General features: G+C 39.3%; 2 protein-coding genes across 4 annotated transcripts in view; one reads left to right on the forward strand and one right to left on the reverse strand.

The window, feature by feature from the left end:
* LOC138012489 (SAP domain-containing ribonucleoprotein-like) overlaps positions 1 to 4,983 on the reverse strand; it is a 9,117-nt gene extending 4,134 nt beyond the window's left edge. For both annotated transcript variants that reach the window (XR_011125045.1, XM_068859273.1), the window contains exons 1-6: positions 4,916 to 4,983; positions 4,463 to 4,562; positions 3,090 to 3,262; positions 2,922 to 2,965; positions 1,215 to 1,278; positions 1,021 to 1,100 (exon numbers count right to left, since the gene is read on the reverse strand). Coding sequence is in view for 1 of the 2 variants with exons in the window: in XM_068859273.1 (XP_068715374.1) it covers positions 1,021 to 1,100; positions 1,215 to 1,278; positions 2,922 to 2,965; positions 3,090 to 3,262; positions 4,463 to 4,562; positions 4,916 to 4,957 (503 nt within the window). In the remaining variant the exon portion in view is untranslated. The remainder of the gene's footprint in view (positions 1 to 1,020; positions 1,101 to 1,214; positions 1,279 to 2,921; positions 2,966 to 3,089; positions 3,263 to 4,462; positions 4,563 to 4,915) is intronic.
* A 57-nt stretch (positions 4,984 to 5,040) lies between these two features.
* LOC138012491 (vacuolar-sorting protein SNF8-like) overlaps positions 5,041 to 12,500 on the forward strand; it is a 7,565-nt gene continuing 105 nt past the window's right edge. Inside the window, exons 1-9 of one of the 2 annotated variants that reach the window (XM_068859274.1) lie at positions 5,041 to 5,199; positions 5,282 to 5,332; positions 7,333 to 7,471; positions 7,852 to 7,904; positions 9,011 to 9,062; positions 9,376 to 9,445; positions 10,927 to 11,068; positions 11,352 to 11,426; positions 11,906 to 12,500. The exon at positions 11,906 to 12,500 is cut by the window's right edge and continues 105 nt beyond it. In XM_068859274.1, the coding sequence (XP_068715375.1) occupies positions 5,146 to 5,199; positions 5,282 to 5,332; positions 7,333 to 7,471; positions 7,852 to 7,904; positions 9,011 to 9,062; positions 9,376 to 9,445; positions 10,927 to 11,068; positions 11,352 to 11,426; positions 11,906 to 11,998 (729 nt within the window). In that variant the 5' untranslated portion in view covers positions 5,041 to 5,145 and the 3' untranslated portion in view covers positions 11,999 to 12,500. The remainder of the gene's footprint in view (positions 5,200 to 5,281; positions 5,333 to 7,332; positions 7,472 to 7,851; positions 7,905 to 9,010; positions 9,063 to 9,375; positions 9,446 to 10,926; positions 11,069 to 11,351; positions 11,427 to 11,905) is intronic. The other variant, XM_068859275.1, reaches the window with a different exon arrangement.

Raw genomic sequence — 12,500 nt, forward strand, 5'->3', positions numbered from 1 at the left:
GCGTAGCTAAAAGCTTGTTGACCATAAGAAACCATGTTGATTATTGGTTTTTCTAATACTAGACGGTTACTTGAGCGGAGTGTACGTGGAGGACAGTGAAGTTTAATCAGTTCAGTAAGGTACTGAGGAGCTAATCCATGAAGACATTTATACACGAGAAGCAGGATCTTGAATTGTATTCGGTATCGGATTGGTAGCCAATGAAGTTCTTCTAGTATTGGCATTATGTGGTCATTCTTCTTCGCGCCTTTGATTAGGCGTGCTGCAGTGTTCTGGAGGCGCTGAACTTTATTCAGGTCATAGTCAGTCGAACCGTACAGTATGCTATTAGTGTAATCAATGCAAGATGTCACCAAGGTGTTTACAAGACGCTTCAAACTATCGGCAGATAGGTATTTTCTTATGCGGCCAATTGACTGTATTGTTAGTGATACTATTTTACAGACTTCGTTGATATGATTGGATAGTGAAAGATTTTTGTCCAAAATCACTCCAAGGTCACGTACTTTAAGTCTAAGCATTTGCTACCTATTTTCAACAATAAGGTAAGGGTAAAGGTTAGCGTTACTTTTAGCCTTGGGTAAAATGCGGCAGTTAATCTTCACTTAAAGAGCAGCATTTGGGGGACACTTTGTGACATAAATTGTCTGTATTCTGAGACACAAGTGATGTTGAAGTTGGCTAGAAGAGCAAGGGGACACTTCGTGACGCTTATCGAAATCCGTGTGCATCTAATTAGGGTCAAACCTGGACATATCTCCTTTCTTGGCACCAGTTCACACAGTATTGGGTGAAGACTTAAGGACAGCTTATTTCATTTTTGTTTGGTTTCAAAATACAACTGATTATTGACACAACGAAGGATTAAGTAAAATCACCTAAACCACATGGAAGCCAGATTGTGAGTACACAGCAGGCAATAGGAAGATTAAGCAAAGACCAAATTGCTTTTACAAGGGCACCAAAACCAATAGCCTCAGGGAGCTTTGACAAAAGCTTTGCCTGTCCTGCCTGACTCACCTTTGGGCCCTGGCTTGCTTCTTTTCAGCTTCTGTACTTGGAGGGGATGAACCAAATCTTGACAACCTTTTGGCTTTTTTCTATTGAAACAAAACAATGCACTGTTTAAGCCACCAAACCCTTTAAATCCTGATAGAGCCATTCATAGATGTAACATAAAACATTTATAAATGTTTTTGCCCAATTACATGTACCTGTTCATCAGTCAAGGTTACTTGATCAGGCTTCTTTCCTGGGGATGTTATAGGTGTCTTTTTCCTGAAAAGATAAGAAAAATTAACACAGCCATGATAGAACTATCCTTGTCTAAGAGCTCTCGCCTCAAGATGACCCAGTCTAGCAACTGCAGTCAAGAACAATACAAAGGAGCTTAAGCAAAGACAACTATGACAAGAGAATGCCTGCACAAAACAAAAGGTCTAATGAACAGAAACAAAGTTTTTGCAAGCTCTGAACAAGCACTTAACATTTTTGAAATGTGAAATGACCAAATTTGAGGTTAAGTGGAGGACATGAGCACCTGCAGACAGATTTTCAATGTTCTCTCCAAACATCCACAACACTCGTATCAATTTATTCATGCAATGTGCATCATACACATTATTTTACCTAGCCAAACGACTTGGAGTGATCGTAAAATTATCTTCTTGGACAACTTTCTCATAGCAGTCATAGTCATCCTCGCTTATTGCCATTTTCATAATTCTGCAGCATCCTACCTTCAAGCGCTGATGGCCAAACTGCATTTTGGCTTCCATCAATCAAATTTCCAAACATAGCCGGGAAGATCGACTCCACCTCTGGAAAGTGAACTGGAGTTTTTGTTTAGTTCACAGTTCGAACACCATTATGATATGTTTTTAGAAAGTCTTCAGTCAAATGTACCATGGGAATCAAAGATGCTGATTGATGTCACGCATCAATTGATTTCATCATCTGTAGTTGGCATTGGAAGTTTGAATGATGGAAGCCAAAACGCAGTTTGGCCGTTGGGGCTTGAAGATGAGTTCCGCAGATTATGAAAATCACAGTAAGTTGTTCCAGTTTTAAGCCACAGCAGAGTACGATAAGGGGTGAATAGAAAGTCTCTTCAGCATAAAATGTTTTCTGAAATTTATCACTAACATTAAATTTTGCCTTGATCAAACCTTCATGGCCAATAATATTATGACTTCAACTCAACATTAAAGCAATAACATCACATTTCTTCTAACCAGTAACTACAATGACCAGAGTAAAATCCAGTCACAATATATATATAATTACATCATTTCACTCTTTACATGTGGATGACAAACACTTGGACAACAAAAAGTTAGTGTTAACTCATTTTTATGTTTAAGTTCACTTGTTGTTATTGACCCAAGACTCTCTTTTGAAACAACCCTCCAGCATGTTTTAATTAAGCTCTAAGTGTGACATATAAACTTAAATTTGTGAAATTATGGGATTTTACAGGGTATAATGAAAGAACAACATCCAAAAGGTGTACTCGCCAAAAATTAGCATTTCGGGGCAAAACGTCTTTGAGATTTTATTATTAGCCCAGTTATGCTCTGACGACTCCATACAAATCCTTCTTAATTCATAACATTATGAACCGAGTCAAATTTAGAAGGATTTGTACGGAGTCATCAGAGCAAAACAGGACTAGTATGACCGAGAGACTTTACCCCATAATGCTAGTTTTTGGCAACTAGGCCTTACAGAAGTTGTCCTTCCAAAATACCCTAACAAATCCCATAATTTCAAAAACTTAATTTTTATGATGTCACCAGTTTAGAACTCTATTAAGTCCCCTACTCCTTGTTACACTTGTCCATAACAACCGATCAGTGACAATTATTCCCGATAAATCACAGTTTATGTTACCATGTAACGATCAACATATAAAGACATACGCAATGCTGGAAGATTTTTCTTGATCTTCCGTCACTGGAGTATCCTGGAAAAAAAAAAGAAAAGATGTTATGCAATAACAGAACAAGCAATCATATTAATGAAACAACGTGCCAAAAACGTGTTAGATGACATGCATAAAGCACAATAGGAGTGAATGCAAAACTCACTTTGACATTTTCCTTATCTTTCACTGGTTCATCCAAATCCTCAGTGCCTAGATGTTCTGAGAGTTCCTCGCTGTCATCAACATCATCCAAGTCGTCTGCATCATTGTCAAGCTCATCTTCAACGTCGTGGTCATCAACTATGTCTTCACTTTCATCTTGGCTCAGAACTATGCCTAATTTACATGCATGAATAACAAAAGTCAATGTTTTCATGTGTATGTTTTCACAACTGGTCTCCAGCTACAACAAAAAGAGAATTTTATCTACATCATTGACTTAAATTCCACATGAAAGTTAGCCATGCAGAAAAGAGTGTTCAATTCTGATTTGCGGACACAAAGAAAGGTGACACGCTGTTTATACAAAGGGATCAGGCTTGAAAACTCAAGGTTCTGAAGGAAGACATTTCACTTCTCTCTTGCTAGCTCTGTTTAGTTTTTTTTACCTCCCAATTTAAGGAGCAGGGTTGGTGAAGAGATGGGAGGACCAATCTTTGTGTGGCTGGGGTTCGATTCCCAGACTCGAGTCACACTTTTGGTTCTTCATCTACTTACATGTGTTTTGATTTGATTAACAATCTTCCCAATTAGTGATGCCACCTTCCCCCCCCCCCCCCCCCCCAAGAATATACAGTCTGCCTCACATGCTTTTCTTCTAAACAAAAGATAAAGTGTAGGCATATCTTACAGCACTTTAGTAAGATGTTAAAGAACTCAAATATTGATTAACCCTTTGATGTACAAACCAGCCGAAACCGGCCAGACTTAATATATTACTCTGTCAAATCGCCAGATGATTTTACTCGTCAATGGGGAACTCCTGGGAGTCAATGGGTTAATCACTCACTGAAAAACTATGTCCCCATTAAAGAAAGTAGGGGATGTAAATTGTATTCCCTAGGGTAGTGATCTGGCCTCTTCTGTGTGTTATGATTACACTGTAGAGAGAGCTTGAAGATAAATACTAGTAGTAATCTCGGATTACTACTAGTTCGACAGTTAGCCCATGTTAACCATAGGGTTCAAAGCTAGAAAACTAAGCATGTGACAAGAAGAGACTGTCATCAGATCAAGATCAATAAGCATGCAAGAATTCATGTGAGGGGGCCCCTGTAAACAACAAAATAATCTTTGGGGCAGCTATTGAATGCAAATATAATTAGGTGTCCCTCACAGAGGAAATCTTGATTCCTTTTGGCAAGACCACAAAATCACCCAATCTGAACAAAATTAGGACCTGTTCTCCTTCAATCAAACACTGTTAAACAGAATAGAAAGAAATCTACTCTTTAACCCACCCAATGAATTTATCGTTCATCTTTTGTGACACAAATAATTTATTTCCATAAAACAGCGAGAAGCAACCCAGCTCACCTTGTCCTGATACACATTTCTCTAGTCTTCCTTGAAGTTCACTCTTGTTGCCCTTGGTTGAGAGACCGCGGTCTGCAAGCTCTTTCTTTAAGTCAGCTACCTTTAAATACCGTAACATTTTATGGGTGAAAGCCTTCACTTAAGTTGAGTGACCGGAATAATCTACACAAGCTACAATGTAAATTATGATAGAATGCAGATTCATTAACACCACATTAAATTAACTCCTAAAAGACCACATACTGTAGAAGCTTAACTTCTTATTGAGAAACAGATGTCACAGTTGTGGTGATCAGCAAAAGTGCATTTCACAAGCTAAGAACAAACTAAGCTTCGCTAGATATAACGATGAGAATAACATTTCTTCAACTTTGTGGACGGGTATTCTGCAATCGCCCAGGAAATGAAATGAATAATTACTGCCTTACAACCAAAAAAAAGAGATAAAACTACCTTCAATTTCTTGATGTTAATCGACGTTCCTTCGTCCGCCATTTTGACTCGTCGAACGTTCTGCGCACGTGTTATTTTACTCCTTGTGTATTGTGGGATAGTAGCCGTACATGAGGTATCTTTCGTTGTGTTCTTGTTACTGCTGAAAATGGCGGATGTTTCAAGCTGAATGGTAGAATTTAAAATTTTATTCATTCAATAGTGGATGGGAAGGAAATTCTACTTTCATCATGCGTAGAGGTCCCGGAGGAGTCGGTGCCATTAATAGACAACGTCTTGCCAAGGTAAGCAATTGCTTTACGTTGTATATAAGCATTACTTTAATCAAGAAAGTGCAAACATAATTTCGCTAGTTGTTTTCCCCAGGAAAAGTATGCGACAAAGGGAACCGAAATAGCAGATATCCAGCTCTCTCAGGTATTACAATTCATATCAAGGCTATAACATTTATTCGAGAATATGGGTGCTTATCATTTGATGGAAAATTCCGGATGGTTGACCATTGTTGCTTACATTTGTATCATTTGTAAATTTGGTACGCGATTTTCCGGGAGGTAGAAAACACAGGTCACAGGTCATTGTTTTGCCAATACAGAAAGAATCCTTAAAATTCATTTAAGGTAACATTAGACCTAACATTAGCATTGGTAAACGGTTAGGGTTGTAACAATGACCTGTGACTTGTTACCACAGGTAACCCAGGCTCACTGTGTGCGTCACGTAGGTATTAAAATATAGAGAACATATGAGGCGAAGTTTAGGTCTGAAAATTTGCTAGAAAATGGAAATAAAAATCGATAAAACTTACCATGTGGTGAGCTGTTGTTGTCTTTAATACGTACACAAAGTTTCGGGGAAAATGGTCCCCGTTCACCTTCCTTCATAATGTAGTGACAAGGTAGGAGACGGAAGCCAGCCTCGGGACTCCGATCGACCCAAAACAAGGGGAGGGAGGGTAGTCCCAAATTGCTCAGTGAGTTCTGTTTTTAGCAATTTGGGACTCCCCTCCCTCGAGGGAGACTTATTATACTCGTCACCAGGCGTCCAGAGTTCAGTGCCATTTTGAATTGGGCACTTCGTGAGTACCACGCTTTCTGGCCGCCATTTTAGCAGGTTAACTTACAAGTTTTACGGAGTCTGGTGGCTCCGCGTTGCTACCTGGAGATGCTTCAGTGGATTCATGGTTTAGAGAAATTCCTATTCCACGAACCTGGCGTGTTTATTTAGCGACTGGATTTGATTTTCGCGGAAAAAATCGTGCTTGTTTTGGGTCGATCAGAATTCCGAGGCTGGCTTCCGTCTCCTACCTTGTCACTATATTATGAAGGAAGGTGAACGGGGACCATTTTCCCCGAAACTTCGTGTACGTATTAAAGACAACAACAGCTCACCACATGGTAAGTTTCATCGATTTTTATTACCATTTTCTAGCAAATTTTCAGACCTAAACTTCGCCTCATATGTTCTCTATATTTTAATACCTACGTGAAGCACACAGTGAGCCTGGGTTACCTGTGCTTGTTACCTGTAACCTTTTTTTTGCACCTTCCCGAGATTTTCCAATTGCAAGTATACCGACCAACCGGGCGAAATTGCAATTACCTTTAGAATAATCCACTTCAAAGATGAATTCCCATAGAACTGCTTAAACATACTGGAGTTGTAAGGTACAAAGCCAATGTTAAATGCCTTGTGATTACAGGGAAGATCTCGTCGATGATGTGCCAACCAGAGCCTCATTGGCTGTCGATACAAAGGGTCTTTTGTTCCCTATTTAATATCAATCAACTACTACTGCAGCTACATGTACATGTAGCTGTTGTTTAGTTTTGGTGTCAGCCTTTTTCTTGAAATCTTGCTCAAGGGTGAGTGGAATGTGAATCTCCTGTGGAGACAGCTGACAGTTGAACTGCCAGGCATTTCCTCCCAAATTGGCAACAAAAAAAGAGACAGAGTTGGATACAGCTTGACCCATTTGTTCAAATAATACTTGTCCAATTGTAAATGGTTTGAACCCAGGAGTCATATCATTAAGTCAATGTCATCTCAAACAGTCCTTCTCAGGACTACACTCACCCGGACGATCATACTTTACTTAATAATACTTGTCCAGTGGATAAGTGAGACTGCCAACAGTTTTATTCTATGCAGAAAATTCAGTATTTACTTGCTCACTTTCAGACTCTTAGCACATCTAAGTAAAGTCATGTATGCAAAGCTTGGCCAAAATTTAATGTGAAGTACTGTACATGTATATTGTCTTCTCTGGTGGTGACTTACATGTATCCACTGAATGAAGTTATCTAGTCTTTAAACTACTGGGGTGTGATGTACAGAGTAACAGTTGCTTAAAATGGAGCAAAACAAACTTTGAAATTCAACTATGGTATCAAACAGTAAATATTTTGCTGTTCTAGATGGGTAAACAGCTGGAATCATTTAAAACATCACTGGAAGACTTTGCTGGGAAGTATAAACAGGAAATCAGGAAAAATCCAGAGTTTAGGGGTCATTTTCAGCAGATGTGTGCACGTATTGGTGTTGACCCTTTGGCATGTATGTAACATGACCTTCCTTTTTTTTCCTCCTCGTACAGTATGTCATTTTATGTTATCTTCTGATTGAATCTGTTTGATGTGAACCTTAAATTAGATTATGGACAGCATGAGAATTTTTACATTCTTCCTTGGAGCTACACTGTATGAGTAAAATGTTGTACCCTCTGAAAGTGTTGACCTATTTTATTTTTTTACTCCCCAACTTTAACTTGGCATTATCACAGCAGAACACAGAACACTTTTTACCAAGTTAAAAGTACAGTCAAGTTTCAAAGTTGCTGCAGGACTGTGTACCTTGGTAAAACCTCATTTGGCTACCTGTAACTGAGCTTTTCATAGTATTGATCAATATTATCGCTCTCTGTATTAAATTCTCAGCCAGCAAAGGATTTTGGGCAGAGCTTCTTGGTGTTGGAGATTTTTACTACGAGGTATGTAACTTTAGTTACAGTTGTTGTTGCTACATAAAAAAGTAACCATGATAAATTTTATCCTCTTAGAAAAAGCCATTAATCTTTGGCTATCCATGAAGGTTTTTATTTCAACTTTGGGCTTTAACAATGAAGACAAGTGTTGTCAGTCCCAAGAATTAGGGAAATAAAAGGAGCAATTATTATTACAGAATATTTGTCCGCCTAGAAGCTTACTACAGCTGCATTTAACCTTGTCACCGTGGTGCCATAAGTGGTGAATATGAATATTACAAGACTTAACTGCAAGCAGGAGAAAAGGACTGCTACTGCGGTCTAAAGTCCCGTTGTGAATGAGTATGAATATTCTGAAGTGTAAGCCCAAACCCACCAAAGGGGCAAGGTAGGCAAGGGAGACTGCCCCTTGGGCGGGTTTGGGTGAGGAGATGGGTGACACTTCAGACTATGGTCCACAGTCCCCCAGTGAAAAACTGTAATCAGTAAACAAGTGCTATTTTCTTCACACAATCTCAAGAAAAGTGTGGTGTGTAGTGCTAAAATTTTACAAGAGTGCGTAGGCCTAATCATTGAAATGAATGCTTAGGATTAATCAGGAAGCTACTACTATTCCGGAAAAGTGTACATGTACTTAATCAAACCACAAAATGAAAGCTAGAACAAGGCAATGTTGTTGACGCCACGTTTAAAGAAAGAGATATGATGCACAGTAATTTGTCTTAAACCGTATGCAAATTAGATGTCTGTGGGTAATCACTGAAACGAGCATGTCAGAGCATGACGCAAGTAGATTTCATGACAAAACACCATGAAGCAATTCTGTCTGGCACTGCGGGGCCATGCATTAAAGTGGAAGGGTATTCTGTGATCTAGCCCAAGTAAGGATAGGCCTTTTAAGAGTTGATCAACTTCTTAAGGTCACTGCAAATGCACAGTGTTAGATTTTGGCAAGTTTATCACAAACAAACACACGACTTTTTTGCCAGAGTGCTTTTTTCAAGTTTTTATTTTTTTTTTTAAAATCCTGCTTGAAATTTGGGGGTGCGGCTTATCTACGAGTGCATCTCATACACAAGTTTCTACGGTATTATTTTTTCATTCGTTAACAGCTTGGTGTCCAAATTATTGAAATCTGCATGGCAACAAGACCAAGAAATGGAGGTTTGTGATTTTGAAAACTATTGGATATGCCCCCTCTGACGAGGACCCCTCAAACATCTAGAACTGGTTCTGCCAGTAGAGCACTTGAGCTTAGTTAACCCATTGACTGCCGGGAGTGAGACTTACTCTGTCTAATGCCAGACGATTTTACTTATCGTTGGGGGCGGTCCAGTGAGGCTCAGGTATCAAATGGGTTACAAAGCTGGATGCTACGTTGTATAATATTAATGCTTATTTTAAGATCACCCTGAAGTGCACCTACTGTACGTGTACCTTTATCTAACAAAATTACTATTCTTTTGCATTGTACCAGGTATAATGGCTTTGAATGATCTGCACAAGAAAGTAATGAAGACAAGCAAGTCAAGACAAGGTGTCACTGAGTAAGTGCAATGACAACATGGTTTTACTTTTTTAGTTCACAAGGAAAATGTAACTGGTTTTGACTGTACAATGGGAAACTCATTGCTTGGCGACAGGAGAATTAAGGACAACTAAAAAATCAGAACCCTGCGCAGGATTTCTTCAGATGTCCTTCTGCCTTTCACTAAGCAACTACAATCTTGGACATTTCAAATGGAAAATGAAGACCACCCTCCCAATTTCAATGATGAAAAAATGGTGGGCTTCAACTTGAGCATGGATTCATCATTGATTTTAGGGGGATGGGGGTACTAATTTTTCATTTTATTTTGTCCAAAAGGGTAAATTCCCAGACTCGCACATTACACCTGAAATGTCTATACTTGTAGCTGCATTTGACTATACAACTTTTGCACAGATGACAAACTCAGGGAGAACAAGGCTACAAGTTGTAAAGTTGTATTTTCCACTGTCCGAGGAACGACCCATTGACCCATTGACACCTGGGAGTGAGACTTAACAGGTTTTACTCTGTCTAACACCAGATGATTTTACTTGTCAACTGGGGGGATCATAGGGCGTTTGAAGTATCAATGGGTTAAGCCACTTGCTCATTGGCCCTGAAAAGCCCCTATGGGGAGCGGTCAATTCAGTATGTATTGTATTGTATTGTATTGCTTTTTCCAGTTGCATTGTCGCTGTCCGCCTTTGCTGAATGAAATTTCAGAGTGCTAGTTCCCACCCAACCATCATATTACTCAGAGAACATCATCAGCATTGGTTTGGATATTCTATATTTACAGCAGATTGTTAGAATTTAATATTAACCTTGGCAGCTTCTAACATTACAGTGTAAAATTATGCTGTGTAGTGTTACAGTAGTTGTGCCTCCATTTGTATACCATGCTAGGCGGAGTTGGTTTGGGAAATAAGTACTCACTTGGTGGCAGTCAACTTGACAATGGCTTCCAGAGGTGCGTGAGAAGTTAGTTTTAAGGCTCTCATTCTCCTCAGTCATACAAGCCAACCAACAGGCTTGTTTTGTGCAAAACCATGGCTAAATACCAACTCTTTTGGCTCAACCACAATTTTGTAACATCAAACAAATATCGGTAATTTGTTTGACATACCGGTAGAACAAATGTAGTTGAGCCAACAGCTAAGTTACCAATACACCCGGAAAAAATTGTTTATTGAGAGTACATGAACAGTGTATTACTTTTACTTAGTCGACATGGTTTGTAAAGCTTACAGCTTGTACAACCAGGTGTAGCCAGTAGCGATAATAAATTATTGAAACAAATTAACATAAGTAAGAAACTTGACTGAAAAGGTGTTACCAGTTTTCCATTTTGTAAATGTGGCGGGATCTCATTCATGATGACCAGAGACAATTTAGTAATTCGGTAGATGGCCATTGCAGGTTTGGAACCTGTAACATCTGCTTGCAAGTCCAATGCCCTAACAATGCTGCCTTGCCGCTACCTTTTTTTCATTCCAGGGATGACCTGGCACGAGCTATTAAAAAGCTTCACGTGATGGGGAGTGGTTTCCAGGTAATACCTGTCGGTAACAAGCGTCTTGTTCAGTCAGTGCCAGGAGAGCTGAGTATGGATGATACTGCTGCACTACAGCTTGCACAGGTTATTGTTGCTACCTGCCAGTCATATTTGTTATGGAGACACAAGCAACAGACTTAGTGATGATCCTCTAAGAATTTTTGTCTCATCCTTGGTCTAAAAGCCTGTGAAACTCATGGATGGCAAACTTGTATAAAAAATAACGCTTTTCTGCTGTTCTTCGCAGAGAGATCTACATGTACTGTAGTACCCACTTTACAACAAACAGCAGATGTCAGGCTTAAATTTGCAGATGTGTATGTCAGTTTTGAGGAAAAGACAAACTCAAGAGTCTTTGTTTTTTCAGGGGAGTGGTTTTACATCAGTTGCAACCTTGACAAAGGATCTGGGTTGGGAAAGAGATCGTGCAATGCAAGTCTTGGTATGCAAGTTGTTATCATAACCTGTGATGGTTTGCTAGTCTTTGCTCACATTCAATTGCATGTTGTAATGGAGAAGATGGGCCTGGTTTGAATGGCAAGATTGAGAACAATCTGAACCAGAAAGGTCAGAGTCCAACCTCTTGTCAAGAAGCCCTCAGATATTTTTAGAGTACTCATATGTCTGAGTTATATGCTTTAATCATGCCCACTGTGACGCCCATAGCCTGCTAGAGCATTTAGTTGTAGCTCTTTTGTTGTCTATACATAAGAGCTGATTCTTTCATAGAGTAACATGCCCAGCACATAATTGTGGGGTTTTTTGCTCGTATTGCTCAACTCAAAACCAGTAATGGCAAACATTTGAGTTGCTACGTGCAGTCTGATCAAAAAGTAAATTCTTGTGTTCATCATTTTGCTAAACTACATGACAATCAGTTGTGAGACTCTCTGTTTTAATCATGGTGTTCATGTGTTGTAGGATCACATGGTTCATGAAGAGATGGCATGGGTGGATGACCAAGCACCCAATGAAAGATTATACTGGTTTCCAGGCCTCTTTCCAGAAACCTGAGCTGTATATAGAGTTACTAAACAGAAAAATGAAGACCTGTAATCACACCAGGAATGATAAAGGATGTTCCTTTTTGTAACCCCTTACTCCCTTTGAATGTGCCACTGCACCAAATCCTGGCATAGACTATGCAACTAAATCAATAAGCCCTACTATTTTATCCAAGTGCGACCACCCAGTCACTGTTGCCTTAATAAGACCAGTGCATGACTCGATGCTAGACTCTTGGGGCATAACTTGTGTATTTATTTTTCTTGTTTGGAATGCACACACTGCAGTTGCTATGTGGTTGTTACTATGTAGCAGGCATTTGCATGCTTCTATTCATGCTTTAGTATAAAAGGCATGAATTGTAAGTCTATGTCACTCAACGGCATCTCTTACTTGATTTTGCAGTTGTGACAACAACTTGACTGTAGATTAATTTGAATATAACCTTTCTGTCCTTCAAAATGAATTGTAAGGATTTTACATTGTTTTCAGGGGTCTTATTATGGTTTTT

This window comes from Montipora foliosa, chromosome 8, assembly GCF_036669935.1.
Source record: "Montipora foliosa isolate CH-2021 chromosome 8, ASM3666993v2, whole genome shotgun sequence".
Classification (NCBI taxonomy): Eukaryota; Metazoa; Cnidaria; class Anthozoa; order Scleractinia; family Acroporidae; genus Montipora; species Montipora foliosa.